This window comes from Clupea harengus, chromosome 3 (genome assembly GCF_900700415.2).
Source record: "Clupea harengus chromosome 3, Ch_v2.0.2, whole genome shotgun sequence".
NCBI lineage: Eukaryota > Metazoa > Chordata > Actinopteri > Clupeiformes > Clupeidae > Clupea > Clupea harengus.
The window spans coordinates 8,277,224-8,290,240 of NC_045154.1; the positions used below are offsets into that span (position 1 = coordinate 8,277,224).

A 13,017-nucleotide genomic window follows, 5' to 3' on the forward strand; every position below is an offset into this window, starting at 1 on the left:
CCCATTCTGAATGAGTCAGTAAGCCTACATTTTTACTCTTGTAAGAAGGTGATACAAGTACACTACTTGTATGCCTCAAGTTAATGTGCACAAACAATTGTATTAATATATTTACAGGGGACTCGTTTATATCATAAGCTACTTTACTGTTTGCGGGACAAATTATTTTAAATCTTCCTTTTTAGTCATAAATTAATTATATGAAAGATTGTTCACCTGCAGGGGAATTGTCAATCAACCCGAGATTCGAGTCAATTAGCTCACTAGCTCCTCCTGGTGTGCCGCTCAAGCACACACAGGGTAACATGACCCCGGTGCACCTGCACAAGTCTCCTTCAAAGACCAGTTAGCAGGTTTAAATTCCATTTAAGGTAAACGAAGTCATTGCCATTCAGTGGCAAAATCATTTAATTTTAATCATAACAACACGGTTGATTTAATTAGTAGTTTGGTAAACTTATTGACAGCAGGCAGGGTGACTTTTGTTTTGTTTTATTAAAGCTCAAATACAGAGCCAAGAAACAACATTCAGTCGTGACAGTGAACAAATAAGTTGGTTTGTTTTACTGTGTCAGACAAAATACAATTTGTACAGTTGATCAATGCTTCTAAAAAGAAATAAATAACATTTAAACTGAGAACTAATTTTCCACTTTGAGCAGTACTTAAGCAAGCCTACAAAACCAAAATAACAATTGCTTTTAAATCACACCTTATAAGATCTAGCTTCTGCCATTTAATCACAACATTGAGAAAGGAAACGCACTTCCTTTGTTTCCTTACTGAAGGCTTCATTGTGACATCAAGTCCTTGATTAATAAAGCATTATTAAAGCACCATTGACTCAAGTGGCATGTACAGCTTTTCAAGATTTCTTCCCTATAAAGTGTTACCAAGCAAACACATGAATATTACAACACAGGAAAGACAGGAATATTAAGAGAGAAAATTCTAGAGGTCACTTTCATCATTCTCTTCTGGCTGGTTGCCGCTGGCGGACGGAAACCACGTTCTGCTGTCCACCAGGTTCTCCGCCTTGCGTGTGTGTGGTCGCGGCGAAAGCCTTGCTTCCTGGTGCCAAGGCCTGTTGCCGTAAGACTGGGGGGCCTGTTGGACCCCGGAGGCCCCTGGGGGCTTTGCGGGGTTCAGCGAACAGGCCGCAGCCAAAGGCTTCCCCACGTCCAACGATCTGCTCTCCGTGAGTCTCCGTCTGCTGTCGACGTCAGTGTAGTGCAAGTTCACCTTGATCTCCAAGGATGTCTGTGTGGAAGAAAAAGGAGTCTGTGAGCTCTGAGAATCTATCTCGCCTTCCAACACTCCCCATGGGTTCATTAACACAGCAGCAGAGTGGTTGGAAATCACTGTGATCATTCATGCCTTGAGGAAGTGGGGAAATTCCGATCACAATTTGTAATGGATACATTCTCTGATATGGTGGTTTATTATCACAGACCAGGTCTTAGTCAAAAATGTGGAATGTCCAATGCACCCAATACACCACTATTTTTCATTCACAATCGCATCAAAATGTAATTGATATATGGTTGTAGCCTATTACAAGATAGACAAAAACTTCCAGGTCAATGACAAGCGCTTTGTTCACATTACATGCAAAATAATCTCTGATAACATTATACAGTTCTGTCTTCAGTTGAAAACCTGTACTCATCCATCAACTGGTATACCTTTATCTCTTACTACCTAGGTTGCCATTACGGAGCAGTGACTGGCATGCACAACATGGGAAGGTATGTGTTTATCCATCCAGGTGTGATCGATCAACAATTGTTTTTTTTTTTTTTAAACAAGCGTGTCCAGACATGTTAATTACTTTAACGTGTCCTCTGGAAACACATCCGTTGTCGCTTGGTGTAATTGCAGCGCGTTTCAGTAATGTCTTGTGTCATCTGAATTTGCAGCCTGTTTTTGAAATGCTGTGCATATGTTCTCAAATTGATGAAGATGTTTTCTTTATTTGCATGTGTTTTCGTAAGTTGCGGTGCATTGAGCTCTCTGAGCACCTGCTCAGACACAAGACGGTAAACTAGGCCAATATAGGGCTGGACCAAAAAAAAAAGAATGATTTGAAAAACGCAAGAACCGCTCGAGAGGGAAACAACTGGAGGTAGTGCTACAACATCCACAGTGGCAGACACTCACTGTATTCAGGGTCAGTAAAAGTTCCAGGCAGATTAAGGGACACACACCTGAAGTCTCTGAAGACTGCAAAGCCGGAGGCTGGAGTCAGCCTTATCAGCCTGGCTCATCAAAAGAGAATCCATCTCCTCTGACCGACCTGGTCCAGAGAAAATGTCTTCAAGTCTCTACACACAGAGGAAAAGAACAGCAAAATTAAGCACCAAAAAAACACTAAACACAAAAAACACAAGAGATTAAAAGCTGTTTCCTCTCTCAATATCATCAATATACCATTTACAACATCAATAAAATATTATCAATCAATAAATATCAATAAATCAATATAACAGTATAACATTTAAAAAGGTGAGTTGATATTCAACAGCTGAATTCAGAGACAAATATATTTGTAGTGCAGCGTCTTAAATTCTGAGTTGTTTTATTTCTTTTCACCACAAGATGTCAGCACAATCAAGTGTAACAAAGCATATCACTTTTCCTCTGTCTAAATGCACACACAGAAAGTGAGATTAATAATGGAGACTTCCTTTTTCATCCTTGCTACCTCATCTTTTCTGCATTTTTCTGCATTCCATTGTAAAAAGGAGCTCAAACAGAATATCTGCATGGTGCTTATTTAAACTACTGCAAAGCAGAGCCATTTCAGATCAGGCCCTCATCCTCTCCAGAGCTTTCCAGCTTGAGACATCACATAATTACCTTCACATACAGTCATTTAGAAGAGGCTTATGGTATATTAAATGTATACATTTTCAGCTATATGTGTCTTCCTTTGGTTTCACAACCCATGACTTTGTTGTTGTTGTTAGCACCCTGCTCCACCAGCTGAGCTACAAGACCCCTACAATGTAACTTGGTCTGGTGGCGTCTGTACATGGTGCTGTCTACAGTGGTGTCTGTACATCCTATGTTCTTTTTCTACTTGAAAAAAATGTACTTCTTCTAACTAGGCCTCAAGAAGAGCCACCAAGACTTTCAGTTCGCAGGCACAACATGACGGAAATGGAAAGAGGAACAAGCCGTATACTCAGCACGTGTTCCTTTTAAAGAAGAATCTGGTTAACAATTTCAAACTGAAGCTAGTTTAGCCGTGACAAAGCTCTGACCACAACAGGAACTTCATGTTTCCTTTAGTCATGTATTCTCTTGTTGCTCTAAGTCATGCTTAAAAGTAACATTTGGCCACTGATGATATTATGCTGGTCACATGCTGTAAGGCACAACACTAAAATGTGAAGCATGTATGTGTGCCGTGTGTTATGTGAATTGTGACACTTTTTTGTAAACAGGTGATTTTCCCCACACACACACTAGTGTCCACTTGATATAGAATGCCAAACACGCAAGAAAGCAATGACTGTGCTTGGGATTACCCAATAATGCACCTCAAACCATTTTGGCGCTAAGATATACAGCTCCCAAACAGCTGAAGCCCACTCAAACATTGCATCATGACCCTACTCTACAAACACAAACATGCTATTGTGCAAGGGGAACAGGAGGGGAAAAGGTGAAGAAATAAGAGCTTCAGCTCACCGGCGTGCTCTTCAGGCTGACAGAACAGTCCTGGGCCTTGGGACCAGTGTCCTTTACAGTGGCAAAGACGACCAGGACGTTTGAGAACAACGCTGAGAAACTGATCTCCACCTTGACACCACTGGGGAAAACCAGAAGCTCCCGCTTGGGCAAAACTGCAGGTAACAAAGTAAAACAAATGTGAGTATAGAAACGTGGATTATCTTTCTTCAGAGTTAGTTTTCAATGATACACTGATACATATCCACAAGGCATTAACATATAGCAACAACAACATTATTATCTTTTTGGCACAGATCAAATACACACAACCTACAAATACAGATTTCATTTCCTTTTCTTGGTTTGAGCATTCACAGTGTTCCACTATCAAGCACGAGGTCTTCCATGGAATATAAAAGAAAAGTTCTTTCATTATATATTCTCGGCCACAAAAGAGGAAGCTGCCTCCTTGTTCCAAATAAAGAAGCTATTCACCTGATGACTGTGGGAACACAAGCGTGTAGAGGTGTGAAACCGCCGCTAACTTCAGTTCCCTAATACTTCACATATTTCCAATCAGACTCACTTTTCCCTACGTGCCTTCAGGGTGACTATGCACCCTAATGTCAGGCATCCGGTGGGAAGGCGGGGGTGGTAAGGCTAAAATGAAATGTCTTTGCTAGTGCAGATGTCATCCATTAGGCAGATTTGGGAGGGGGAAAACCGAGAGTGCAAGGGAATAAGGGGAAAGTTTTGACTGAGGAAAAATAACACACTTACAAAGGCCAACTAGCTGACATCCTTTTTAATAGATCTTTTGGCAGAAAATGAACATATTTTATTGCCTGTTGACTTTGAGGAATAAACGTACATTTCAATGTAAAGATCTCAAGATACTGTCTATATGCAACTGTTCAGAATAATGCAAATCTGAAAGAACTAAAGAGAAACTGTGATCATAAGATCCAATACACCCTCTAATGTCCTTTATGCATTCACACACATACTTCTGCTCTCAGTATCACATGCGCAACATAGGATGTGTGAACACGCATTTGCATGTGTGTGTGAGTTTGTAAGTGTGTGTTTGTAAGTGTGCATTACCATTGGCCCTCCTCCAGCAGCTGTCCCTCACGCGAACCTCACAGGTGTGTCCGGCCGTCCTGACGGGGTCCGTGAGTGCCCTCGGCTCCTTCAGCGTGTGCTTAATCTCACACACCTGCTTGCCCGCCACCAGCGGGTCTTTGCCCAGATCTACAACACAAGAGGCAACGTTTCAGTTCAAACTGTCAGTTCATAACCCGTGGAAAAATGTGTGACGTTCGTTTGAATAAAGCCTACAGAATTCAGAAAAAAAAACAGTCTTATTTTACTACTCAATATAGAGCAACTTAGTTTAACCTAAGAGCAAATTGTTCAAATTGGCAAGAGCACAACGTTACTGTCAGCAATTTGTAAAGAGCAGCAGTACACACTAACAACAAGCGCTCCAGTTTAAGCTTGATTGACTGATGGTGAAATGATGAATGATTAATAGGCAGTATGTATTAGATCAAAGACCCCAATATAAGCCTCAAAGGGACTCCTTTCTGGGAACCAATAGATCTGATCCATTGCGAATGCTGTGGCCAAAAACAAGTCAAAGACACTGGCAGAGAGTAGCCTGATATGTTCCTTACCCCGCGGATATAATTAGCCATCAGTGCATCTGGCATCACACACAAAAGGAGGAGCGTTTCATCTAAGCTGTAATGCTGTTCCGGCGAGTTCCTTTACAATGAGCTATATCTCATCACCAGCTCTCAAAGTGTTGCGTGTTAAGCGGAGTGGGATCAAGGCCTCTCGTGTTCCTCTAAGTCCCAAACGGGTTTGTGTGTGTGGAGGGGGAGGGGAGGGGGGGGGGGTGTTGTAGCAGGCAGCAGGATGGCAGGTCACTGACCACTGAGTAAGTGGGCCTTTCAAGACAGGACAGGGCGGGGTCGGCTGGGCTGGGCTGAGATGGGTATGGGTAAGAGTTGGGTACTGGGCAGGGTGGCTGATGGGGGGGAGGAATAACGTGCGTAAAGCAGCAAGCAGCTGTCCTCAGGTCAAGGGCTCTCAGGTTTCCCCGCTGGCCAGCGTGAATTTCCAGAGAATGAGGTCACATGTTTGGACGGCTCCGTTTCACAAAGCCAAATCGTGTTTCCACAGAGACCCCCCGTCAAACAACCCCAAACAAGCACACCGCGCGCCACGACGACAGGGCAGTCACAGCCCGCATCACCTGCCCCCGCCCCCCTCCCCCCCTCCCCAAACATTCACTCCGAGAGGTAAACATCAGGAGGAGAAGCCTCTGACAGACATACTGTACATATCAATGTCTCCTTTGAGTAACGTAACAAATATATTGACAAGTACAAGCCCTCTAGAACATGCCCTTTAGTGACCCCTTCTTCACAACATATAATTTTGTCCCTCCAGTCAGCTTCAACAGCTTTTGGACTGCTGTGATTACACTATTACAGCATTAATAAAAAGCTAATAAACTAGTATTTGTACAAGCTAAGAGGAGTTTGAAAGCAAGCAGAGTTCTAAGGATGCAGCTCTGACATCACTACAGCTACTAATAGCCTTGAAAGATGAATCTATCGCATGGAAATATCTCTCTCTGATAAGGCCAGCCGTGTAAGCTGCTGTGGCTGTTATGATGCGTAGCCTCTATAGCGAGTATAGGAAGCAAGTGGGGGGGTGGGGGGCGGTTGATGATTCATACCTTCAGAGACCTGCTCCAAAACGTGAGTGACTTTCTCCGGCTGCAAGATGTGCCTGTTCAAATATTTGGTGAAGATTCCTGTGCTCTTGCCTCTGGCGTCCTGCATCTCATATGCCTCGGCGTCTTCAGACCTGAGTGATGCGAACAGAGCTTCAGCATTAGTGTGGAGGTCAAATATATCTACATATGTATATCTACATATATCTACATCTTTACTGAGCACACATGTCGTGTGTACTTACGTTGCATATCCGTATACTGTGTTGCCCAGTGGTGCCAATGGCATTATTTCGGAAACATTAAGATTCTGTCTGTAAAAAGTAACACACAAAAGTCAATAAATATTATAAACATTGAAATACTACACATATGACAATAAAATGGTAACAAAGAAAATCACTATGCCGTGAGAGCTCACCTCTTGTCCATTCCATACCACTTGCGGCAGGTGTCCAGCAGGATGACGTTGAGGGCCGTGTGGCGTTCCTGCATCTTCTTCATCACCCGCTGCACACACACACAGTTCCCCGTGTTGTAGGGGCGTGGCGCGTCGATGGGCACCATGTAGTTCCTGCCCGACTGTTCGTACCCATGACCAGCATAGTAGAACAGGCCTGAAAGAAGCATTGGAATCCATTAAACATGAGAGATTGCTGCATTATACTTAATTAATTTCATTTTCACTTTCATTTCTGGACTGCGGGAAACTGATAGATCATAAGAGAAGGAAAGCCCCAACCCCCAATCTGTTATGTCTTACATGGAGCAACTACACTAAAATGTAATACAGCATAAAGTATTACCATACAGCATAAAATAAGTTTGCTTTTAGATTTGCACCCGAGTTTGAGAAATGTTTTTCAGAAGTTTATTAAAAAGAAGAGGTTCATGTGTTGAGCTGATGTCATACATTTTCAAATACAGCAAAGTGCTGACAGGAAATGCAGGGGGCAAAAAAAAATTAAAAACAAGGTCATGGCATGCATGCAGCCCACACTGTTGCATCAAAGAAGGTGAGCGAAGAGTCTGAAGAAAAAAAACTTGGGTTATTTTGCTGAGATGACTACACTAAAAAAGTGGAGCCTGACTTCTGCATCGTTTTCTGTACGCTGCATGGTATTTTGTACTGTACATTTTCAACTGATTGGAATTTGTTTGTTGTAAAAGGCAATTCTACTATGACTTCAGTGTAATGTTAGACATAGGGAACTTACATTAAAGTAATACATTGTTAGTCTAAGCAAAGATTGTATTATTCTTGGCTGATACTTTCCTTTCAACACAAACACTATGACTAAAGCAACCATAAAATATTTATAAAAATAAAAGGGGGAAAATATACAGAATACAGAATGATACAGAAATCCTTAAAAAGTCACAGTTTCTCTCAATTCAGGCGTTACACTTCACACAATTTCAACAGACAGAATGAGAGGAAGGAAACCCATGTAGGTGGTTCAGTAAAATGCCCTCTGCAGTGACACTATAAATCTGTCAGGTTAAAAGTGCGACAGGGCTTCGGCTAAATGGCTAAACATAGCAAGGCATGTCGCAAACCCAGATTGCAGGCCCACGCTTCTCGTTTCCAACACTTCTCTTGGCTGGACCGCACTCTCCCCACAGCCACTACCAAGGGACAGACAGCCCATGACACTGTAGATACGGCGTGATGAGCGGAAAAGGATGAACTTCACCACAAAAAGAAAAGAAAAAAAAACGGCAGCTACACTGTACACGTTACTCATGCTCGCTGTTAGTGAGTGAGTGACTGTGTGTGTGTGAGTGTGTTCTCTCGCTAAACTACACTCAGCATATAATAGATTGACAGTGGCAGACTAATTAAACATATGTGGCTAATGTGGCTATGTATTTGGACGTAAACAGCAACAAACAGCCTTTAAGTTAAACTCGATTGAGTTGAAACCATCAGAATGTCTGAAAACAAGTTTAACTGAAGCTTTTCTGGTAACGCCTTTCAAATTCCAAATTGGGTTAAAAATGTCCAATAGAATAAATAATTAGGAAACTATTGAATGAAGGGGCCTTCTGCACATTGTTAAACAAGATGATTTGTTCTCTTGTGAAACCAAGAAAAAGATGAACGAAAGTGGAAAGAGGAAGTTGACCATGTGTAATGTAATCACTTCATGGGCTCACCCCCATGTAATCACAATACAACAGCTTCCGCCCACAAAGACTTCCGCCCTCAAATAGCAATCAATTTCCCATAAGTCTTTGCGTTGTGACTTACCATACACTCCCTTGTCCAGTAGCTGCAGGAACTTCTCGATGGCAGCATTCATTTCCTCCTTGGAGAGGTCCAGCAGAGACACCACCCTGAACTCCAGCTGCCGAAGGTGCTGAGCTAGCTCATAGACATCCATAGTCGGAGCCATGAGGGAGGGATGATGGGAGTAATTCAAGTTCCCAATCAGAAGAGCCACTTTGTCTGTCGCTGAAGAACACACAAAAGCCGTGTGAAATGAGACAAAACACTCCACTGTATTGAAAAGCCACACACTGGTTGAACTATGAAAAGTAATACAGATTGTGGTTACAATGCTCTCATTTGGCTGTCTGAATTTAAACATTTTTGGGCTACTGAAACATTACCACTGAGGCTTACCTGCAGGCGTACGGAAGACGTGTGGTTGGTCAAGAGGCACTTTAGGGCAGAAAGAAGAATTTTGGATGACTACAGATGGAAAAAGAAGTCTAACCACATTGTGCAACCCATAGTTCATTCTACAAGCAGACTCGCCACAGTCTCTACACATTCCTTCCCCCAAAGATAAAATGTGAAACATACTGGTATCTAAAAATATTCTTCAAAAATATAATTTAAATGACATTTATAAAATCATTGTTTTTCCCACAAAAACAAGTTGAGGCAACATAATAAAGGGGAAGCTAGCATTCAAAATGGCAGTTTCACTTTCAGTCACTTTGTGCCTGAAAACAATCTTAGCCATTTAACTCCTCTGCATCTTCAGACTGAAGTCAGCTTCAAGAAACAGGGGAAGTACCGCTGGGTCTTCTACACGAGTGGAAAACCCCACTTCATGGGATACACAAGCTGACAGGGAGGAGTGGGCAGCAATGGAGAACTTTGGACAACCAGTGTGTCTTTTTTTTAACACAGCTCTTAAAGCGTGTGAACAAGGTTTCGGAGGTGCTCAACTTGCCAGTGAGCAGAAACCAGATAACGGGGAACAATGACATTCCTAAAAGTCCTGAGGGGACAACTTTATGTCGTGACTTGATTTTAAAATTTCAAGAATTAAGCAAAGTAGTTCTGTCACAAGTCTCTCCAGTCATAGTTTGAGGAAAATATGGCTATTGGTTCATTTATCTGGCAAACGGTCAAATCTTCTTTGGTCTTACCAATTACTATTTCAGCCGCTTCTGTCCAGGACTCCCCATTTACATTTGTGACACAACAGAGATATGAACCAGCATGCTCATCATTTGCCTTCTCTATCTATTAAAAAGAAGAAACGTTTCATGCTTTTTCACTACACACCAGGCCTACACAACACACACCAATGTTTGCAAATAAATCACAGGCAAGGTTAAATATTAACCAGGTTTTCAACATGGTTTCTGGAAACTGAGCGTGAGCTTGCTGATGGATAAATGGCCACCGGCCAGCTCAAACAGCAAGATATATTAGTGTCAAGTGAGCAAACACAATGACCTCAGCGCTTGTGTAAATATTTCACAAGCTGCCGTCTAGAGGGCAATCATACCTGGAGCGCCTTAGTGGTCCGGTCCTCTAGGATGCAGCCATTTCGGTACCACTGGTAATTGGGAGGGGGTATACCGAAGGCAGCACAGTTTAGGGTCACCTGCTTCCCCGGCTTGACCTTTTGAGATTCGGGGTGGACCACAATGTGGGGTGTCCCATCCCAATTTAAGGGGAGCCCTTCAGCAAGAAAAAAATACATAATATTAGAGGCGAGTTAAATGCAAATACGAATGTGTGTGATTTGCACTGTCTAGCACACATAGAAATATTATCCATAAAGGCTGGTCGTTTGATACTCATGAACTCATTGATATTAGTAAACTTGTGTGCCATACCTGTGGCAGGACTGTCCAGGATGTCAACCTTGATCCAGTCGCTAAATACACATTTGAAGTGCTTGTCTCCTACTCGGCACACGTAGCGTCCAGACTTCTTAATACTAACCACCAGGTTTGCCCCTGTCCCATTTGGAACTTCAGTGATCTGCACCATACAGTTTGAGAGAGAATAAAAATCAATCAGTGAAAGTAGAGAGGAAAAAAAATAATTTGTTTACCACATTTACTGGTGGCAAACAGTACTCCACTAATGACAAATAGTGGTCTGAAATGTTTCCATCTTCCAATAGGAAATGGCAAAAGGGGACTTAGTAGGTGATTCCTTTCAAATTGAAGTTTTGCCACTGACTGCCTTACAGACATACCTCTCCATTTTTAAAGGTGAACCACTGGTAAACCAGACGGCCATGTCCCTCTGCTTGAATCTTCAAGGTCACTGGGTAATTCGGTGGGATGGTGGCAGACACAGGAGGCCGCACAATAACAATACCTGCCAATCAAGTAGAGATCTTTAGAACAAACCAAACTGTGTGTCTACCACACTGTTGTGTTACTGATCGTTAGCCTCTGGACATCACTCACCACCTATCGTTATATTCAACAGCTCTTGGTAGACCAGGCAGGATGGGACATCCACAGAAATAGTGTTCCTCTGGGGGGAGTCTAACATTAGTCCAGCACCATGGCTTGCTGAGAGACAAGGACATGTACACTCTGTGAGCATCACAACAGCTTATTGTTAACACAATTAATGCACAGGTCTAACATGGTAATTATATCTGTACGCTTTGCCGTATGTTTCTGGTGTGAGTGCGTGCGCGCACGTGAGTTTGTGTGTGAGTGTGCGTTCGTGCGCATGTGAGTGTGCGTTAGCGTGAGCGTGTGCGTGTTTGTGCAAGTAGTCAACATAACCATACTTTTGTCTACAATAAATAATTTCACAAACCAGGCAAACACACACCACCTGGAAAACTCCAAGTGTGCACGATTGACCGAACTTGAGTGGGAGTGAGGACTGACTGCTTTAGTAAAATAGACCTACGGGAAAGTCCATTGTCATACTTCCATATTTGTAGGAAATTAAATACATAATATTCTGTTAACAGACAGAGGCTGTGGTTGCTAACTAGTTAATAGTTGTGATATTAGCAGATGTGTGATTTTGCACCTTTAAACTGGGTGTCAATAGGTATTGTAATTCATAGAAGTCAATTATCTCTTCAGTACGGTGCAATAGCCTAGGGGACTCAAGACACTGACATAAAAAAAACTTGACATGGATTAACAGAAATTGATAACGGTCTTCATGTACCGCAAAGCAAACAGTAAAAACTGACTTGAGTGCCTTCAGCTTTTGACATACCAACTATGATGTAGATTTGACACACCAACTGTCATGTAGATTGTAAGACACTGTCTTTATTATCTGAAATGCAATTGCAAGTGTGTGTCTACGGAATAACAGTGTGGCTATGGACTGTAGTATTCACAACAGTTTAATGTATGTGAGAAGAAAATGAATAATTCTGTGGATCCTTTGACCGATAATTCTTTAAAATCCTACAACAAACACATATACCGGTAATCACAGTCAATGTTCCACCGAAACTACACACATGACAGTCAATACGCAGACTTAGGATGTGTCACGGGTAGGCTAGAGCCTCCCGCAAACGAATGAGCACAGTACAGCTTAATAAGTGAAGGTCTCCATTGTCACAAAGTAGCCAAAAACAAATTCGGCTTAATTCAATCTTCTCTTTCTGTCTGTATTTCCTGTCCCTTTTCTGACGTATCGATAACTTACCTGCCATATCGACCACCGTAACTCTTCACAAATTGCAGCTACTTATCCGCAGTGGACTTACTCGTCGTTTGCTGGTGGGGAGAATGACACCAACTGGCCAAACTCACAATTAAATTAACGGGAGCAAAACTCACTGCATGTAGGAAAAACTGTTTTCCCGGAACAATCACGCCCACTCTCTACCGTGGTGATTCGAATAGGAGAGCCTACATGCTCCGATAACAGTGCTGACGACGTTGGAATAGTATGTCGTTTGACACGTATGACACGGCTTTTGCTTTCTTAGTAGAAAAATAACAGATTTGATCAGATGCAGATGCAGTGGCTAAACTCACCAATGTCAAACCCCCCCCCTCGCTCTCTTTTTTTTTTTTTTTACTGTGTAGCCCAAGTGTTCATGAATAAGCTAGTTACTAAAGTAATACACATAGGTTACACATACGTTTTTGTCGGAAAAGACTACTAGACCAGACTGACCAAGACACATTCTGGTACATAGAGCAGCAGCCTACTATTAATAGTAATAATAATCATCAGAATCTTGCCTTTTGTTGTTATTATTATTATTATTGCTGCTGTTGGTGATATTAGTTCATGTTATTTTGACATTATTATCGAGGTGTTTTTGATTATGATGAAGGTGGCAGTGGTGATGTTGAACAACATGTCTTGTTTGTTAAATGTGACAACCACC

At 42.1% G+C, this 13,017-nt stretch overlaps 1 protein-coding gene across 1 annotated transcript; it reads right to left on the bottom strand.

Moving 5' to 3' along the window:
• Positions 1 to 476: 476 nt before the first annotated feature.
• Positions 477 to 12,633, bottom strand: malt3 (MALT paracaspase 3). The gene is made up of 15 exons (XM_012833597.3): positions 12,324 to 12,633; positions 11,099 to 11,206; positions 10,882 to 11,006; positions 10,514 to 10,661; positions 10,180 to 10,355; positions 9,815 to 9,911; positions 9,057 to 9,095; positions 8,682 to 8,885; positions 6,849 to 7,044; positions 6,673 to 6,741; positions 6,431 to 6,561; positions 4,783 to 4,932; positions 3,697 to 3,851; positions 2,208 to 2,324; positions 477 to 1,260 (listed from the first exon to the last, which is right to left on the bottom strand). The coding sequence occupies exons 1-15, from the start codon at positions 12,328 to 12,330 to the stop codon at positions 952 to 954; spliced, it is 2,031 nt and encodes a 676-aa protein (XP_012689051.1). The 5' UTR covers positions 12,331 to 12,633; the 3' UTR covers positions 477 to 951.
• Between the last annotated feature and the right edge of the window lie 384 nt (positions 12,634 to 13,017).